This window comes from Echeneis naucrates, chromosome 12 (assembly GCF_900963305.1).
Source record: "Echeneis naucrates chromosome 12, fEcheNa1.1, whole genome shotgun sequence".
Classification (NCBI taxonomy): Eukaryota; Metazoa; Chordata; class Actinopteri; order Carangiformes; family Echeneidae; genus Echeneis; species Echeneis naucrates.
Window position 1 is genome coordinate 15,517,880 of NC_042522.1, and position 20,906 is coordinate 15,538,785.

The 20,906-nt window shown below is 38.9% G+C and overlaps 2 protein-coding genes across 3 annotated transcripts; both read left to right on the forward strand.

The window, feature by feature from the left end:
- Window positions 1-2,506: 2,506 nt before the first annotated feature.
- lman1 (lectin, mannose-binding, 1) lies at window positions 2,507-11,335 on the forward strand. Of its 2 annotated transcripts, none has more exons than XM_029515888.1 (13): window positions 2,507-2,751; window positions 3,871-4,025; window positions 4,412-4,519; window positions 4,860-4,921; window positions 5,292-5,391; window positions 5,771-5,894; window positions 6,283-6,341; window positions 6,487-6,619; window positions 6,830-7,034; window positions 7,333-7,395; window positions 10,314-10,470; window positions 10,566-10,690; window positions 10,799-11,335. In XM_029515888.1, the coding sequence occupies exons 1-13, from the start codon at window positions 2,532-2,534 to the stop codon at window positions 10,833-10,835; spliced, it is 1,548 nt and encodes a 515-aa protein (XP_029371748.1). In that variant the 5' UTR covers window positions 2,507-2,531; the 3' UTR covers window positions 10,836-11,335. The 2 variants fall into 2 exon arrangements, with proteins under 2 accessions (XP_029371748.1, XP_029371747.1); XM_029515887.1 differs by having other exon boundaries at window positions 6,830-7,017; window positions 7,319-7,395; window positions 10,314-10,476.
- A 1,402-nt stretch (window positions 11,336-12,737) lies between these two features.
- On the forward strand, window positions 12,738-17,671 carry cplx4a (complexin 4a). Its single transcript, XM_029516394.1, is given in 4 exon segments — window positions 12,738-12,821; window positions 12,823-13,073; window positions 14,889-14,976; window positions 17,444-17,671. Coding segments are annotated over 4 exon segments (651 nt in total).
- The last annotated feature ends 3,235 nt before the right edge of the window (window positions 17,672-20,906 follow it).

A 20,906-nucleotide genomic window follows, 5' to 3' on the forward strand; every position in this document is an offset into this window, starting at 1 on the left:
GTGTCCCATCAGGAGGTGGCAGGCCACTCTCCCTTTCCCCCTCATCATGTGATGCAGGTAATACAAACATCTTTAAAAGCCACGATCTTCCAGAGACAAGCAGAACCCATGCACAGCAGAAATTTTATTTATTTATTTTTTTCTGAATAGGCCAAAATAAACTCTCTGGATATTCATGAATCCAAATGAGGTTTTAAAATTAAAAATATAAATAGATGGAGCAGGAGGAAATGTTAGGATTTTAACTTAAAAAAAACAAACAAACAAACAAAAGAAAAACAATCAGCAGTCACACTACACAGACACAGACTGTGTAGTGTGACTTACTAAGGGCAGACTGAATGCTCCCAAGCTGAAAGGTGTCGCTCATGTTGAACATCAACAGTGTGGACTACAGTAAATAGAGTACACCGCAAAACACACATCAACTCGCTGTCAAATCCAAGATACATTTCCTGCAGCATCGTGTAATTCACTGGCCAAATATTTGTGCTGACTCATGTGATAAGCTATTCACAGTCTCAGTGACCCATTAACATCCTACAGGTTCCTATTGTCCACCTCTAAATGGATCCATTAGCATTGCTATTGTTATTTAAATCCTATGTTTCCTGACAAAGAGTGTGGTTTAACTTTCTAATGAGGACTTCCTCAGACAAAGGACAGAGGCCTCTATTTTCTCTGCTCCCTAAATCCACTGGAAATCTGTCACAGTGCACGAGTTTCAAATGCTGCGCAGGAGTTAGCATCTTATTTAGAAGTTCATGTACTTCACTGAGAATTTCTGATGAATCTGATGTGCTGTTGGTGAAAGTTTTAGTGGTGTGTGTGTGTGTTTATTGCCCTTCATTAGCAATCATTTAATGTATAATTCCATTCAAAAACATTGCAAACACAGTATATTACCCTCAAGAGACTGAGCTATATCACAGTTTTCAGCTATAATGTCATTTGCACTGTTAATGCTGTATACAAAAATAACAGTCGAAACCACCTCTGCTGTCTAATTGTGACTGATTTGTGAGCAAAAGTGCAGAAATTAATTTAAAACAAATTCTCCAAGGAACCAACCGCCACACCCTGTTTGGATATTAAATATTAAATTACTTGTATATTTGCGAACACGTGAAAATAAAGGCAGCGAAGAACCTTTGTGTTGTAAACACTTATTTTCTGATCATTAGCCAGAATAGTCAGAATCCCCTGATTAGTGTCACCATAATAGGGTGTTTTGTTCTAGGACTCGTTCCTGGCCCAGTAATCAGGGCCCCCCGCTGAGTGGGACGCCTCACCTCTGCAAGCAATGGCAGGAAACTGATGAAAGCAGATAGAAAGCGAGTGGTACATCATTGTGTCATTTCCCATCACCCACTGAGGCTTTCAGATGACAATGACAGCTCCTGCTGCCAACCACAACTTTGTCACCTAACCTCTCACTGACCTTATGCAGACTGATGAGCCGGTCCAGAACAACACAGGTGAAACAGCAACTCAAAGGACTGAAGTCACCCTGTGGACTTTGCACACAGTATTTCTGAATAATCAAATCCTGCTCATTTATTGTTTCTTTGGAGAATGGAAGGTAAATAATATGAGTAGGGTTTATTTTTCTAATTATGTCATTAGTATGGGTATCACAGACAAGTGCCTTAAATCTCAATTTTAATGACCATCTAGGTGAAACTGAACTGATGAAAGTCTGGTTGTATCAAGTGGAAACTCACCGTGACGTCATTTTGAAGTCTTGACTTTGTAAACTGGCTGTTGCCTTTTTGTTTAAACTAAAAGAGAATGCATGTGTTTTATTGTCCTCTAAAAACGAGCATTGTGTTACAGAGTAGAGCAGGCCAGAACCACCCATCACTTAACTACTTCTTTTCCTCTAGATATAACATAATATTAAAAAATCTAAATAGCAACAGCCAAATTACAAACTTCACAGCTTTACATCGGCAGTTAAACAGTTTAGGCACATCAGATTCTCAAATACTCACCGAACAGTGGCGGCCATTTTGAAAAAACTGACAATTTGTAAAAACTAGGCTATTGTTGAATTTCCCCCAGAATAAATAAAATATCTATGTATTGAAGTGGTACAATGTGATTTTTGTAATGTGAGAAAATTGGCTATGAAGTGCGTGGGAATGTTTTGTTTTTGTTTTGTTTGTTTTGTTTTTGTTTTTTTGTTTTTTTTGTTGTTGTTTTTTTGTTTTTAGTTTTTGTTTGTTTTGTTTAGTTTTTTGTTTTGTTTTTTGTTTTTGTTTTGTGTTTTGTGTTTTGTGTCTTGTTTTTTGTTTTTTGTTTTGTTTTTTGTTTTTTGTTTTGTTTTTTGTTTTTTGTTTTTTGTTTTTGGTTTTTTGTTTCGTTTTGTGGCGGGGGGGCTAACACTTCGCCTTCTGCCCTCAGGTCTACGCCCCTGCAGGTCCAGGGTAACGCTCAGCTCGGCCGTCCAATCAGAAAGCGCCCTGTTGGCCCTTCGGGCTTCCGTCATGCTCGCGGACTCAGCGCTACGTCAGCAGTGATACGGAAACATGGCGGTGCCCGCTGCACGGCGCCCAGTGGCCGCGGCTGTTATGGTGGCCGTAACTTTTCTCGCCGCGGTGTTGTTTCGCCGGAGTGCGGCCGACGTGTCGGCGGACGGCTCGGCCTCACCGGAGGCTCCTCACCGCCGCTTCGAGTACAAGTACAGCTTCAAGGGACCGCACCTGGCGCAGCCCGACGGAAGTATCCCCTTCTGGATCCACACTGGAAGTAAGTCTGGGTCCAGCTGTCAGCATCCCCGGTCCGGTAAAGCCTCCATGACCCGGGGACAGCCGAGCCGGGCCGAGCCCAGCCGAGCCGAGCCGAGCCGGGTCATGTTATCGGGTTTCTGCCCCGCATCTAACCTGCACCCCGGTTTTTGCACCGCTCATTCAAAACTGCATTAAAAAAACCTATAGATTTTAGCAACCCTGTTTTTGCTTCATGCACATAATTTACTTTATTTATTTATTTATTGTTTAGAAAAATCAATAATTCAAAGGTCAGACACGTGCGGAGTGAAATGTTGAACTTTCCTCTGACAAAAAAAAAAAAAAAAAAAAAGGCCTTTGGATTCTTACATCACACAGTAAAGTTGTCCAGCTGCTGACATGAAGTGAAATTGCACAGCAGTTTCCTCTGAAACCTCATCTGCAGGAAGTAACGGGACACACGTCTATAAAGACAGGAAAACAAGATGGCCAGTAATGTACATGAAGAGTCAGAGCTGAACAGAAACCTGTGATTATCTACGTTAGTGGCTTAAAGTCACCGACAGACCAAAACATAAAGGCAAACAATTCAGGGCAAAGTTTTACTTCAAAACTCCAAATAATTTATTCCTAACTTAGAGATTCATCAACTTAACATTACACACACACACACATAGATATATATGTATATGCAAACTACAGTAAGAGAATGTCGAATGTGAGAGAATAATGAAAACTGCCTTTGGCATATTTACAGAGCAGAGTAACAATGACGCGAAAAGGACAAAATCATTAACAACGAATACATATTAGGAATTATTGATCGCAATTTTTTTCGTTCCGGCACATGTAAGTGAATCTCAAAGAAACTAAGTGAGCCCATAGTGTGAAAATAAATCATCAGGGAAATAATTTACTGAGATACTACAGAGATTGGTGAGTAAGCACACCCTGATAATACTGGCCTGTAATAACAGTACTGCACATTTGCTGGCATGGAAAATGGAGTCACTCAGTCTCTAGATAATTCTTTTCCACGAATGTTTTCTTATAAAACACATTTGCTGGCAAAGTTTGGAGACAAATTCATCACAGCATTGAATATAACACCAAATTCCTGCTGTCTCTTCCCTTCCAGATGCTATTCCAAGTGCAGACCAAGTGCGCATTACACCATCCCTCCGGAGTCAGAGGGGCTCTGTGTGGACAAAAAACAAAGTCAGCTTTGAGCATTGGGAGGCCGAGGTGACCTTCAGAGTATCTGGAAGAAGCAGAATGGGAGCAGATGGTTTGGTAAGGATCAGAGAGGGGACTGCGGAACATCTTGTGTTTTCTTTAGATTTAATAAATGTCTGTAGCATCCCAGAAACAGCACGTTTGCTGTGATACAAGGCAGAATAAATAATTGTAATAATAACTTAGTTTTTTTTTATAGCACCTCTTAAAAACATCTACCGTGATGTGTTGACAGAAAACCCCATGAACCATATTTCATTCATTTTAATATCTTTTTGCTGTCATTCGTACTTTCATAGTATTTCCAGCCCTGCCACAGCAGAATTCAAATAAATGTTGCTACCGCTTTGGGGTGTTTAAAAAAGGAGCAGGAATAACAGGTACTAACAAAACGAAATAATTTCAGAGTAAAATATTGATACCTCTTTGTCTGTGTGTGACAGGCTGTGTGGTTCACCTCTGCACAAGGCCTGGACGGTCCCGTGTACGGAGCCACCGATCTGTGGAATGGAGTGGGAATTTTCTTTGACTCTTTTGATAATGATGGAAAGGTTGGTGCCACTTTTGAATTTCCAAGATTTTTTCTTGGAAATAATTGAATGTGTGTTACTGAGCGATGGGAGCCCTGTTAACGGCATGTATTAACTGAGAGATGGTCATAGAGACTCACAGCTAAAGCCACCTTCAGTCATTTGTTTCTCACACGATTACAGCTTCTGTTTGGGAGTATGTCATCATTAAAAACAAGTCTTTCAGGTTAATTTACTGTAGCAGTTGAATTTTATTTGTCAGTCCTGAGGTGTGGGATTGATATTTTGCCTCAAGATTACCTAAAGTCAAAGCCACTTGATTAAAAAAAGGATTCATGCTTCCTCCTTTTCTTATTTCCAGAAAAATAACCCAGCTCTACTCGTTGTGGGAAACAATGGCAAACTTGTTTATGACCATCAAAAGTGAGTAAACATTATTTTTCTTTTTTTGCTCTGCTGTGACGTCATCACCAACTCAAATTTTAACAACTTAAAGAAGATTAGAAAATATGATTATATTTGCTTGGAAAGTAAATAATCCTTTATCTTTACTAATCTCCTAAGGGCCAGTGAAAGCTTTAAATCACTTTTTCAATGCCAGTCCAGTTTGTCTCAGAGTCCACACAGTTTTCCATATTACTACACAAGTGTTTACAAAAACATTCACAAACACTGATGTTTTTCACATGAGCATTAATGTTATCCACGGTGAATTTTACCCACTTGTGTTCACTGTCCCTGTGCTGTATATGAATGTAAGTTACACTTCTATTCCTCTTATATCTTTATCCAGTGACGGCACCACACAAGCACTTGGGACGTGTTTACGAGACTTCCGCAACAAACCGTATCCCGTCAGAGCCAAAATAACGTACTACAAGAAGACGCTGACGGTATGAAACATCACCAACACACATTCACGTGTTGACGATCACGTATAAATATACGTATATATATTCTTTATGGTTAATGAACCAACACTATTGTTACACATTCCTCTCCTACATCTGCTCCCTCTTCTTGGGCTATTTGACCAATTATGGAGTGTACGCTATCTATAGTTATCTCCTTAAGTGGATAAAAACTAGCCTCAGGGTTTCTGCTCCAGATTTGAGGTCACATCAAGCACAAAAACCTGTATTGATAAATCCTCCTATCTCTGCATCAGAAATCCTGGACTACAATGCTCTTTATTCACCCTAGATGATAAGAATTTTCCCAAACAAAAGCAACTGAGAAATGCTTTTTTATCTGCTGTTCTTTCCTCTTCAGGTGATGATCAATAATGGATTCACTCCAGACAAAGAAGACTATGAGTTCTGTACAAAGGTGGACAACATGGTTCTTCCCAGTGAGGGCTTCTTTGGCATTTCAGCTGCCACTGGTGGCTTAGCAGGTACTACTCTCTATTCTCTGTTTTAAAAAAACCTCAGTATTTAATTGTTTAAAAGGAAATGCACAACGCGTAGACCAAAGCAAACAGAGATGCAGTTTTCCGTTTTCATGTTTGCAGTGTAAATAACTGCTGACGAATAGTTTGACTTTTTTTGTTCCCTGACAACCTAATTGTTGTGAGATAAGTCTATTGTAACCCCGTTGTTTTCATTATTGATGTTTTTTGTTCTCATTGTTCTGACCTACTGATTGATATATTATTCATGAGATATTACCAGCTTCTTACTTAGTTATTACTCCATTATTACTTCGTCATTACTGTATTCAGTTAATACAAGCTTGAATATATTTTTGTTATTTTCTAATTCTGAATTTCTTCCTTACATCAGATGACCATGATGTGTTGTCCTTCTTGTTATTCAGACTCACAGAGCCAGGCCAGCAACCGGTAATTAAATTTTCTAATACTCACCCTGTGCTGTGTGTGCAATTTACTTTTCTGTAGTTGCGTGTGTCAGCGTGCACAATATAGCCCGAGCATGGCCTCTATTGAGTTCAGAGTGGAGTTTTTTATTTTGTCTTTCCCATTGAAGCCCCCACCTGAGTCTGAGATTCCTAAAGAAGAGAAGGACAAGTACCAGGAGGAATTTCAGAACTTCCAGCAAGAGCTCGACAAAAAAAAAGAGGAGTTTCAGAAAGAACACCCAGACGTCCAAGGAGAACCAAGTTAGTATTCAGAAACCAAATGGCTCCTGATTCATTATGTACAATAAATTAGAAAAAAGGAATCATAAAGAAGTTAAACTGTTTTCGTTCTATTTTATAACAGTCCTCAAAAATACTTTGTTATATATTTCAATACATGAGCATGTCAAGCATTTGTAGATTTTACTTTATCTGGTTTTAATCATGTTTGCTTTTTCTTTTCCTTTTCAGTTGAAGACTTGTATGAGAGTGTGAATGACAGAGAGATCCGTCAGATCTTTGAAGGCCAAAACCGAATCCATCTGGAAATCAAACAGCTCAACCGGCAGCTCGCTATGATCCTGGATGAGCAGCGCAGATATGTCTCTGTTATCACTGATGAGATCGCCAAGAAGGGGACGAACGCCGAGTCAGGACAGGTAGGCATGTTGTTCATGTCAGATTTATTTTTTAATGTATACTAGCTGCACACAATGACAATAGGAACGCTATTAGGAATCATTTCATAGCAACTAAATATAGATGAACTAAACTGAGATTCATTGTTCGTCAGTGGGCTCTGCTGGAAACCTCCCCACACAACATAAACTACTTTCTGTTCTCGCACTGAAGTCAACAGATTTTATGATAGATTAATCAAACATATTTACTTTTTTAATGACATCTTTATCTAATTTCAGAAGTGTTTAATCTTCAGATATTTGTGTGTTACTCTTAAAGGTGGATGCTGCCAGTCCACAGTTGAGCTCTGTCTTAGCCACCCAGCAGGACGTTCTCAGAAACCTGAATGAGCTGAGGTAAGTCACATTGGCATCATTTGTTGGTCACTCTTAAATAAAAACAATAACAACAACAACAAAAAAAAAAAACCCAGAGACCTGTGAGATTTCAGAAAAACAAAGGAAATCCTGCCAGTTAATTCCCTCAAATCATATTTAATCTCAGGATGCTGTGGCTGTAACATCACAGGTGATAATCCAGCCGCAGTCACAGCACTACGTAATGACTCCTCACCACCCTGTCCTGATCTTAGCTCTGAACTGTTGCAGTTAGGTTGCATAATCTGATGAGAGAAAAAAAAAAAAAAAGCACTGAAGTTTGATACCCTACATGTCAGCGGCCTAATCATTTTGGCCACGTGGGAAACCCAACAGGTAACTGAAGAAGTGTTGAGACGTGCAGCAGTTACAGTCTGATAGGTATAGTGGTGGACAGCTGTAATCTTCTTCTTTAGCTGTAAAGATGCTCTCCTTATCACTCTCAGATGACAACACGCACAGCTTTTTAATACAGATAATACAGCTTAAGGGATTTTATACGGTGTGTCTGCAACGGCAAAGTGTCAAATGACTGTATGATTTTGGTACTTAGAGTGAGTAAGCCTGATTAGGTGTACAGAATGTAATTTTTTTTTTAATGTTTAGAGCTATTTGTGCTTTTGTGCGGCCTTCCTAAGATCCTTGTGGGTTTAGTCATTGTGAGCACTCAAGTGATTTAAAGGGCAAAAAAAGCTGTTTTCAAAACCCTTGTTGTAGATTAGTGAGTGGATTTTAATCAGTCTTTTCCTCAGTTCCCTTAATAATATAGTTATAAAAGACCGTCTGCATAAACACAGCTAGTCAATTTTTGGCTCAGTTAGTAATTGTTAAGAAAATCACAGTATTCAGTTCTTTAATTTACTTCAGCACCTTTCAAAAATCCACCATATGAACAACAACAAAAACAATGCATTTATTTATTTATTCAATAATGGCGTATTTGTTCTTCAACTGCGGTTTGATTGTGTCTTAATTTCAACACACCATCTGCATAAAGAATTAATCAGAATCACAAGATATTAAAGATTTTATTTTATGTAACATTAATCTCTTGTCTCATGTATCATAAAAGAACCAAGCTGTTTATATGCCCTAAATCCAACAGAACATTCATCCTCAAATGATTGTGCATACATGATTTTCTTCATTGTACGCCTGACCCATAACTCACATGAACTCTTACTTGTCTATATTATTCATTCCATCCAAATGTCTCTATATGTAAATTAAATGGTATAGATGGCAGAGAAAGAGTTTACAGAGTGACTCGGTTTCTAAGAAAGCACATTATCGGAGTGGTAATTTGAAGATGAGGTGCACAGGAGTAAGCTGATTGACACGGTAAATAAATTTAGATCCTGGCAAAAGGCTGGAGCCGCTCCCTCTAATGTGCTAATGAGAGTGACTGAGCTGTATTACTTTTAGATTAATCACTCAGTTTATCCTGACCCATCTTTTAATACGCCAAGTTTTATGATAGGACTTCATCTCAAGGAGGGCTTTCTGCTCATAAATGGGTCACTTGTAGTAAATGAAGATTAGATGTAGGGTTTAATAAATGCTCACTTACTTTCTCAAGGGAGACCCCCTCCCCTCTCGTGAAACAAATTAGATTTTGTTTATATGTCATCCCTGGCCATCCTTTCAGACTGCGGCCATGTGGCCAAGCAAGAAAAGGCCACATCTTAGCGCCGTTTTGTCCTTATCAGATTAGAAGTCTTTAAATACATCTGTCATAGACAGGGAAAACATGGTTTCCCTCCAATTGATTTCTTGTCACAATCCTCCCTCAGGGCCTTCCTACTTATGCTGCTGGAATTCCTTTCATTTGTCAAGTCACTTTTTTCTTATTAATCGTCTTAGATGTGTTTAAGATGATAAGGGACACTTATTGCTTCCTCCCTGTAAGTAATCAACTTGAAGAAATGACATTTTGTTGAGAAATATGATCCGGGTTTAGACATCTTCATTCTCCTCTGTGAATGTTTTACACTGTATTTTAACCTCATTTTCTGATGAAATGGAAAGTGAAGATTTACATGTTTAGCTGGTAGCTGGTGGTTGCCATGACGAAGACAATCATGGACTGTGCAGTCTGCAGATTTCTATCAATAACATCAGTGCCTCAAAAAATCTGCAATGATATAAATGACAGATTTATTAACAAAAAAAAAAGATCTTACTGGATTTTTTTTAACTCCTAAGTTTGTTGTCGTAGTGTAGATCAAATAAACATTAGCAATGATGCATTCATGTGCATAAAATCTTCAGATTGCTATCTCAGTTGCACTTGTCCACAGCTGGATTTTGTGAGCTTTCCAAAAAAGTTATTTGTCTTGATATATAAGAACAAAGCCGCTGACAGTTTTCAAGCTTTAGTTGCTAACTAACCAAAATTGGTCAAATATTGAGAGCAGTTGTTTTTCCCACCTGAGTAGACCAGCTCTACTTTTTTTTTTCTTATTTATTAAATAAATGTTCTCATCTTATTTACTCCACCTGCTCAAAGTTGTAGTACTGTACATTTAGAGTGACCAAAGATACTTTTCAAATTATTATTTTTTTAATACTTTTTATCGCTATTTTTAGTGTTTATTTAGCATTAAACAAGAATCTGGGTTGTATATTTCAGATAATGTTCGTCTGTGGTTTGTATCTTAACCTAATGCTCTTGTAATCTATGGTAAGAACATGTTTTTATAAGGGATTAATTTAGCAATCATGACCTCTTTTATCAGATGGTAATTTTCTGTTTTTCAAACTTTTAGAATATGTATCCTCTTGTGAATAGGGATTAAAAGATTAATTTGGAATATTTGTATTGTGGTAAATAAAAGATAGCACGCTACATATTACTGTGAACTGTCACTCAGTGTTTTCCCTCTCTGTCTGTACAGAAACTCGTTTTTTGAGTCACTGAAACAGATCGGCTCAGCCCAACACCAGGGACAGGCCACTGGTATGGGAACATATGAGACCATCCAGCACTTCAATGACATCAAGGAACATCTGCACACAGTCAAACGGGACGTGGAGCACCTGGTGCAGCGTAACGTTCAGGTACGGCTCAGCGCAGTTTGTAGCATAGATCAGGATCCAGCTGCAGGCAGTTGAGCTCCACGTCTGATCCTCCCTGTTTTCACCTGCAGAATCCTGCTGAGAAAGTTGTCAAGTGCCCCGAAGTGCCACCGATGCCTTCCTGCTTATCCATCGTTCATTTTACAATCTTCATTGTGGTCCAGTCAGTGCTGTTCTTCTGCTACATCATGTACAAGTAAGGCGTCATTGTGTTGTGGTTTTTTTCCATTTAGCTTTGTGTATTTGTCCTTGTTGATCTGTATGATTCTTAATACTTTGTGTTTTTTCTACTTTTCTCTTGTAGAAGTCAACAAGAAGCCGCAGCAAAGAAGTTCTTTTGATAAAGTTTATTTCTGAGATGAAAATGTAAATGAGGGAATGTCCATTTTGGTAATTTCTTTTTTTTTTTTCCATCTGATTATTTTCACGTAAGTTATTGTACTTGGAAAAATTTGGTTTTGTTGAAGTTTGTTTTAATGAATTACAGATTTTTAATTTGAGAGGTAAATTGTTGTGTATGAATGACAGTGTTAGACCTCAAGGTTGTGGATCATGATCCAACATGATGTTATATGTTCCTTACAGTATTTTTGGTTGGTCAGATCCTTGGATTGTGGTATCCCAAACTTAAATCTGACAGTCCCCATTCCACAAAAATGAACTGACAAAGAAGAGAAACCTGTGTTTTGAAATGTGCAATTTTGTATGAAGAAATGCTGAACTCTTAATGGGGAAAACTCAGACAACAGAAGTCTGCTTCCGTTTATATGTTTCCACTAAGTCAAACATGTCAGAGTCTGACATATCCTCTACCTGAACAATTTACATAAACAGAACACACAAATTATTCTGTGGTGTTTGCTTATTGCCTCAAGTGAGACGCACACACTGAAACAGCATCTGCACTGAAGAACCTGTCTTCTCCTCTGTCCGTATGGCAGCTGTTTAAAAAAACCACAGCACAGTTTAGCTTTTTATTTCCGTTAGATGTAGCTGTACATCTTACTATTTGAGCACCACCAAAGAATGTTTACCCTGATTATCATTTTGCAAAAGTACATCTGAGACTGAGAGCATCATTGTTTATTAGTGAGCACCAGATGAGATAAAATTCGGACTCAGGAAATGATGATTTCTAAGGGACCCTGACAAAAACCTCCTTCAAATTAATTTTATGGGAAGTATCAATGCGCAAAAAATTTCATTGCATTTCAACAAATGTTTGTTGAGGTGTTTCAGTCTGCAGCAAAGTCACAGAGCTACTTGCGTTAGTTGACTTCTCAGTGGAAAATAACATAATTACTGACTTGAACTGGTACTGTTGTATCAACAATAATGGATTACATCTCAAACTGAAAGAAACCTGCTTATCAGGGATTATGTAGACACTGAGACTGTTTCATCCCTGTTTCCATGAGTAACACACAGCAAGAAATACAAATATATTCTATAACGAGCATAACACGTTCATTCATATGAACATGCAGATGTAGGTAAAGTCAGGAGAAGAAATAGGAACAGAGAACATGCTTTAAGGCTATTTATCGGAACAGCAGGTGGAATAGTGGCTTTTTATTTTAGTCATGCCACATCAATCACTGCTAAAGAAGCTGACAGGAGGTGAAACAAAGCTCTCCCTGCTCTTCGGTGTGTCGTGTTTTCCCCAAATTCAAAGTGCATTTGGCATAACTTGAAATATTACAAGTGAAATGTGATGGCAGACGAGCGTTTGATGGCTGAGAAATATTGAGGAACTCCAGAAGTCTTCCTCCAAGCTTGCAGTTCTGACGGAGTGATGTGATGTCACCTCCCCATCTATCAACCTCCCACAGAACAATAGCCCAGCGTGAAGGACGGCTCCAGTGGGGATAAACAAGACCGTAATCCCGCTCCTCTCTCTGCTCTGGTTGGTCTCAGCACTATAAGCTGCACACCGGCTGACCAGTACTCCACTAATATGATTAAGCAGTGGGTGGAAACGGGGATATGTGTATGTCCTTTATCTCCAGAAGTGTTTTGTTTTTTTTTTTTTTAAATGATGAATCCTGCAACAAGTTCTGCCAAAGTTACACCAAGAGTCGAAACGTGTAAAGATAAAAACATCCACAAAGGTCCGCATGATTTAAAAAAAAGGGAGAAAACAGGCCATCTGCCTCTTAGTATAGTGAAGCAGGGAGGATTAAATCCAGATTATGGACAAGGCAAAACGCTCTGTGTGTCTCTGTCTGAAAGTGTGTGTCTGTATGTGTGTGTTGCTTGTCATCAGTGTGTCCTTGGCTCCGTAGACAAGCAGCAGGTTAGCTAGAGAGCTACCGCTGGATTTGACAGCTATAGGAAGCCAAAGCGGAGGGCACCATAAAGGGAGCAGCATCATTTTTCATCTCTAAACACAAGTAAACAGCCACATAACTCAAGATGGCTTTCTTGATCAAGAGCATGATCGGGAACCCCCTGTCAGGAATGGGTCTTGGTGGTGGAGGTGACAAAGAAGAGGAGGCCACCCCCTCAGATCCAGCCAAAGCAGCAGGGATGACACGAGAGGAGTATGAAGAGTACCAAAAGCAGTTGGTGGAGGAGAAGTAAGTAGCAGCACAGTGCTCCGTTGTTCCTTCATGTCAGAGGTCTGTAGAAAACAGTATGGCTGCACTGAGTGTACAATCTGACCTTGACAAGCTGTGGTCGATTTCATCACTGTTAAATTTCCCCTGTTTTCTCAACACAGTTCATCATATTATTCACGTCTTCGCCTGACTAAATGCAAAAGCCAGTGAATTTACACTTTTCATGTGCGCGCAAAGAGTTTCTGAGAGATGCAGTCATTGCTGAAGGTCAAAGTATGGCGTCCCCATTGTGGAAATCCACTTCTTTCGTTTGTTTGTTTCTCTTTTCTGCAGAATTTTGTACATAATAATTCACTGAGGATAAAGGTTGGGTATGGATCTGGAGCAATAATCTCCTTTTGTTTTTGCATCAAAAACAGCCACAAGTAACATTTTGAGGGACTTGAAGTCAGTCTAACGTACAGCTCTGTTCTATCTTGAAAAAAATGTTATTCAGCGCTGTAAATTTTGCAGCATTTGGTCAAAGGAGGTCTAAAAGTGATATGAGTAGCAGGTAGCTTGGATTTATTCACCACCGTGTCGCCGCCGCTTTAGTTCTTTCCACTTTAAGGTTTCAGTAATAAGATGTGCAATGATCTGATTAATGCATCCTGATTTGCATTGGAAGAAATGTGGATCGCGTATATTTGACAGATCTTTGGCGAAACAGTAGATTTTGCAGCATCAGCTCCAGTCAGCCTTCATTACATAAGACTAATCCGGCCTCTAAACTCTCCAGTTTGGGGCATTCATCAACTGTTTCTGTTCAAAGTGACAACATTCTCCGACGATTTCACATAATGTGTTCAAAAACCACCTGACGGAGGCAAACCTTTGATGAAAAGAGCATTAAATCCTGCATGTACTGGATTTTTACATCTTGAAAATGTCTGTTGTGAAGCGTGTAGCTGGCTGTTTGAAGCCTCAGTCCACTGTGTTTACACTTCAGGTTGCAGATTCTTGGCTTGAGTTCAAATCTGCTTGACTCAGTCTGCTCTAATAATCCCCATCTTTAATTGGCTGAGGGAAAGTACCTGGATTTCCCTTTGAGAAGACAGAAATACGGAGTCTCAAAATGTTTTTACAATAGCTTTGATAAATCAGGTATAATTCTGTTATTTAGTAATGAAAGAATCATGTTCCTCGTGTCTTTATAATTGTAGATCCATTTGTTTTTGTTGTTATTTCTATTTCTATTTCTATTCGCTACAAGCTGCACGAGTGAAGAGAGCTTTATCTTTTGCAAAACTGTAAAGTAAGACTGCAAAGTAGCGGAGTAAAAAGAAAACGTGTCAATATTTCATAAAGTAATGATGAATATTTCACTGTAATAATATTCTATTGACTATTTGAATCCATTCATATAATAATCACTTCAGTCACAGGAGTTCTTGGATGTTGCTCATGTCATGAATCGACCCTGATCACTGGTCAAAATGTAAAAGTAATAAAACGTACCGGAGAACATTTGAACACAAATGAAGTAAGGAAGACTCACTTGAATCCAAAGTCGGGGGATATTGTGGAAAGCTCAGCCGCCACTCTGTTGTTTATGTGATCAGATTGATGTCTACTTAAATCGGGTTGGATGAAGCTGAAATAAAGGCAAAACAGAATGAAACAGTTAGAAAGCTTCCTGAGGCTGAAAATATAATTTTGCTGCTATTGAACCACATTGACACAAACAGAATTCATCCCTTCAGGTATTTTCATTCAGGCTGTGTTCTGGTGTCACTGTTGGGACCAATAAAAAAAAAAGCTGCTGTACTAATATTACTTTTATGTTTCTTTCAGGATGGAGAGAGATGCAGATTTCTTACACAAGAAGGCAGAAAGGGCGACACTCAGGGTCTGCCTCAGAGAAAAATACAGACTGCCGAAGGTAAACACCTGAGGGTTTATAATCCTGCAGCTGTGGAGTGACTCATATTTTATAATCTGATTTAAAACTATATATTATTACATTATCCTCGACAGCAACACACACACACACACACAAGTTAGTTTCTCCCAAAGTAAGGCATTATTTCAACCTCCTGCTGTATTTATCATTTATAGGCACGCTTTAAAAATGATATTCGAGCTTTATAGCACACTAATGTAAATGCAAAGACACATAAGCACGTTTTAGGTGCTTATGGATTTCTTTAAAACCGGTTTACACTAAAGAGTTCACTTTATCATCTGTAACTAGATGGTTGTAGACCAGCTTCCGCTCAGGTCAGATAATAATTTTCAATAAATATAATAATCAACACTGCTTACAGCTTCTTTTTACTGTGCTGTTAACGCTTTTGTGTACGGATAGTAAAAGCTAAATTGGGGGGCTAATGCAAAGCTTAACTCCGCACTCTTGATATGACATCAAATTCTTAGTCTGTTAATAAAGACTAGAAATAGCAAAGCTCTCATCGAATTGTTATATCCTCCAGCTGGCCGGTCCAAGTGTGAGCAGCAAATATCTGCTTCATGGTTAGTTGAAGGTACCTTTATCTAACAGCAACACTTGGCAGCTGCTGCCCGGATGGCAGGAGGAGGAGGCCAAGCCAGTGGATTAGTGACAAAGATGTTGGACCGATGTCCTGGAGACGTTAGCCTAAGAGTCCCATATTGCACCTTGAGTCTTACAAAGCCAAATGCTACTGAGCAGCTGTCCCAGGCTCATTAGAGAGCGACACACAGTGTGAACTGGCTTTAAGGAAGAACAACATCTACTCTTAGTGGATGTGAGCTCAGAGTAAAAGGACTCTTAAAGAAAGATACGCTGTAATGGAAGGCGCACAAAAGGTATGTTGTGATTTTTATTGAAAGACTTTTAAAGTAAGAAGTATGAAATAGTAAGCAGTCTTCCAATGCTAAAAATGGAAGTGACACCTTGTTGGTAACGAACTGTTGTTTTTGTGGGTAAAAAAAGCTAAATCTAATACAGGTTCTTTAATACCACTAATTTTGCAAATACACAGTTATTTTATGATTTTCATATGTCTGAATGCAGCAATGACCTTGGCTGCTGGAGGCAAGCCCAACTGTCTCCCACAACATTTATTGTACTGCTTCATTTTCAGTTTTAAACAATACATATATTTCTTTGCAATGTTCGTCCTTTAAACTGAAACCGCACACAGATGATAAAGACAATGGCAGCAGGCTACACTTATAAATGTAATTATTTACCTTTAATGATGTTGACATTGCATGTCAGTGTGACAAAGACAACATGACAAAAGCCAGAGTGTCTTCACTAGAGCTGAAATTGCATTTTAAATGGATTTTCATGACAACAATGAGACACCGAGACAACCTGTTGATCCCTTTAACACGTGGGGGTTGCGAACACGCATACATGCCATGTATGCTTGAATATATCTTTTTAATTAATGGAAAAATAGGAATAGGAAGTTGTTGCTGTTTGTCTAATGGAATTAGGGTCTCGTGCAACATTATGGTAGATATCTTTAGACTATCGTTGGGATTCAGACAGAAGAGGCTAAAGCAGGTTCGAGATAATCCCGCAGATTGAAGTTTAAAGTAGTCACAGCGCAGCAGGCATTGCATGACTATTCTAGATATTAAGTGATTAGATCTAGTTCGTCGGAAAGGATTTAAATTTTGCATTTCTGTGATTCAACCGCACATAAGAGCAGTGATAATAAAGTCAAAGGAGACTCAAGTCTGCTTCGCAAAAATGTATGAAACACAGACGGCAGAAAATCCTTGAGTGCAGTCACTTAAAGGTGGATTAAGACAGATCCTAGAGCTTTTGTTTTGTCCTTTTGTGCTCGCTGGTTTTTTAAATTTGAATCAGAACTTCCGATTCGAGGTTTTGATTGTAATTTTAAGGTATTAGAAATGATCGCAAATGTTCAACACAACTCGTCTTTTTGTTCTAGCTTCTTGTAGGGGTCGGCTTTGTGATGCGTCTGTGAATAAATGAAGGTTAAATACAGATGGAATTGAGGCAGCGGAACCAGAAATGTTTACGAAACAAGGAAGTCAGGCAGGCAGCTAATCCCGTAAAAAAGCCTTTAATACAGGCTGTAGAAGGTTGTTTACTTCTGAAAATAATAATTAAAAAAATTGAATTAGTATGTAGCCTTTGTTTTCATTGAGGAAAACAAAAACATTTTCCTCTATTGTGACTGGTCTCCTTCTAGAAAAACATCACACTGATCAAAAAAAAATAATAATAATAATTTATCATCATAAATCTTGTCATTTTATAGAGATGGCGTTGTTATAAACTGACTTATTTTTCAGTGTTTGGAGCAGTGAAGAACAGTTTGTGTCAATTCATACATGTAAACGCAGACACTTTCTGTCTCACCGCCTGGTTTCGTTGTCGTCTCCAGAGCGAGCAGGATGAGAACATGATCGAGATGGCCGGAGACGACGTGGACGTGCCCGAGGAGCTGCTCAAGATGGTGGACGAGGACGCCACGGAGGAGGAGGGCAAAGACTCCCTCATGGGCCAGATTCAAAACTTGCAGAACATGGACATGGACCAGCTGAAGGAGAAGGCCTCGGCCACCGTCACCGAGCTGAAGAGCAAAGCAGAGGAGAAGTGCTCCGTCATGTGAGGGAGGGATGTGATGCGGAGGAAGACGGGAAAAGAGAGGAATGAATTTCAACGTTTTCTGGGAATCTGCAGACCAAGCTGCGTTCACAAGTCTGGGATTCAGCCACACTGTCAAAGGCTTACAAAGCATTACGTTTATTTTTAACACTAAAAAGGCAACTCATCTTCCTGAAATGAATATAAAAAGCCCGAGCACACCAGCAGGTTAAGGTATGAATCAGTAATAAGGATGTAACCGATTCCCTGTGGGCTTCTTACTGAATTGGTAATAATACACTTCAAATCTTTTGACTAACAACAAATACCAAAGCTGGCCCATCTTCACCCCTTCACTGTTAAAGACACTGATTTTCCCCGAACATTCCCTAGAAAGTATTTCTTTTCACACGTCACAGGCCGCAATCCATTTTAAAATGATGATTATTTGTGACATTATGTTCTCAGACAGTTCAGTCTCTGAAATTGTGTTTTTCAGTCGACTAAATAAAATATACCAAGACCTTCTTATAAAATAAGAAACAAAAACCTTATTTAAGTTCAAATCCAATCCTGAGTATTTCAACGATCCCTTTGGTTTGTTCTTCTAGATTTTTTTTTGTATGTGGTGGTTGACTTAATTATGATATTTAGATTTTTTTTTCTTTCCGTGTTATTACAAGTCTTGACATGTTGATATTACTGTCACTTTGTCCACATACAGAAATAAGCAGTTCAATAAGCCTGAAACATTTGCAGATTTGCACAAATCAAAGTTTTAAAATACTGAACGAGTCATTCCAAGCAAATAAAACTGTACATAAGCACAGAAGAATTATATGGAGGTACTTCAAACTGAGAAAACAAATGTATTGTTGAAATAAAAATGTGTATTGAATACATGAAATATGGTCATTTGTGTTGTAAAGCTGGAGAGCCTCATTTATTAACGTGTCAGTCTGCGAGAAGTTAATATTAATATCCAGATTTTTTAAACTGGCGGACTGCGACGATGCTTCGTGGGGATTTTAAGTCTGGATTTCTAGATTTGAAATCCTAAATGGCTTCTAAAATGTAACGATCTGTTGAACCATTAGACATATAGATTGAAAGCAGCTACGATTAATCCCATCTACCTGAATCGGTGCTCATGCAGTGACAACAGAAAAAGGGGTCTTAATTTAATTGGGCATTATCTGAACACTTGTTAGGCACGATTAGGCAGAATGAAGCGATGGGGGTGAACCCTAAACATTTAGTTTCACATGAACCCAAGTTTAAACGGCTGTGGATTTGTCAAGTCTGGAGATTACCATCTAATAGGATCAGCACAGCCAAGGTTGTCGGCCTGTGCCCTCTCTCCCTCCCTCCCTCCTCAAGACAATATCAGACCACAGGCCAACATCTTGGAGCACAAAATATCTCGCTGCTCTTTTAACCGGAAAAGCAAGTTAACATACCGGGACCCGATGTCTTCAAGCAGAGGACCAACAGGTGCACACCGTCTCACCCACTCAGCAGAAGTTTCCCATCAAATCTGAAGTCATCTGCACAAAAACACATTCACTGAAGGGTCAAACCAGGGTCGCCTCAGAAATAAAGACGATTCAAATCATTTTTAATCAAACAGGTCGGAGAGAAGTTGAACAGCAATCAATTATCAATCAACCGCTTAATGCATTGATCATGTTGGAAATAGCGAAAGAAAAAGATGTGAAAATGAAACAGATGATATTAGATTTCCTCGTACAACAGACACTTTCATTCGAAGCAGACACCAGTAAAGCTTCAGTGTGGTCGGGTGCTTTGCTTTAAGTATCAAGTACATCTATTAAATAAGTGCAATAAATCATATAAGATAGAGGGGGTCGGCCCGGGTCTGATGGGATTTGGGGGGCTTCGTTCCACCATCTGGGGACCGCAGATGAGACCAGCCTGTCTTATTCTTGTGAATTCATAGTTAGCTGTGGATTCAGACAAAGGTAGTGCAGCATACTGTATGTTTCTTGAGCATAACTGACCTAATATTTATGATGTAAATACTCAAATAGAATACAAAGGCCTAAAAACAGTCAGGTTTATTTACCTCAGTATTTGGCTGAATGTACTCAGTCAACGCCAGCTCATGCTTCACCTTTCCTCAGGATCTAGGCCAGTTTCAGGGGCAGAGTCCTGAATTCAGCACGATGACAGTGAGGCCTTAAAGCGCCCCCCCCATACTGAAGGCTGCTGAGACGGTCAGTAATTACAGATGGTGGATGAATTCATGGTGGAACTTCGAAGTTACAGTGAGACGTTTTAAGATATATTTTATTTTCTTTGTTATCAATATTCTAACCTTTACTCAACAGCTCTGTTTTTATTCTGATTAGTATTTACTGGTTTTAAGACAGTTGTCAGCAGCTTTAAGACTCAAATGAGTCCAGCTGGGGGAAAAAGAAAAGCTTTCATCTAAACACTAAACTGCATTTGGAAAAGTTGAACTTCAATGAAACTTTAATTCAAATTAAGTTTGATGTGAATTATACCACCACTATTTTTCTCTCTTGACAATTTCTTCATTATTGGTACTTGAGACACTTGAGCTTTTATATAAAGATAGAGGCTTCATTCAGCCTCAGTGAACAAGGCTAAGTCGCAGCTAACAAGAAAGAAATTGAATTATCCGGGCAACTTTTTATCAAACTTGTCGAATCAAACTTCTCGAAATCTTTAACCTTTTATAATGTTATATGTGTCGGCTGTAAGAACGCACAAGAACATTAGACAATAGTTTTAAGTTTTGCACTAAAGAATAAAGTTTTACCTCACAACTTCATGTTGTTAATTAAAACAGTGGTCAGTTAGCATCTCTCTGTCTGCCCCCACCTCTCCTAGGCAAACAAAGGATAAAGTCACCTTCTGTGATTAGGAAAAGCTAAATAGTTTTAAGGGTTTTAACTCTTTTGAGTAAAATCATCTAATCCCTTAAAGGAGGATTACCACACTGCTGTCAATCTTTGTTTGCCGTTAAGTGGTTATAGTTATTGTTTGGGCTTTGTTACCCTGTTTGACTCGACACCTGTAAGAACGGGAGGAAGGAAGTCCTCAGAGTTTAAATTTAGTTCACAAACTGTTAAAGAAAGACTTTGAATGAATTTGATGGGCCTATTCACGTATTCAAGTTTCTTTTTTCCACATCTTTCCTCTCCTTTGGGTCAATAAAACAAATAATTCTTCACCTTCATGTTCATTCATTTTGGCAACAATATGTTGACGCT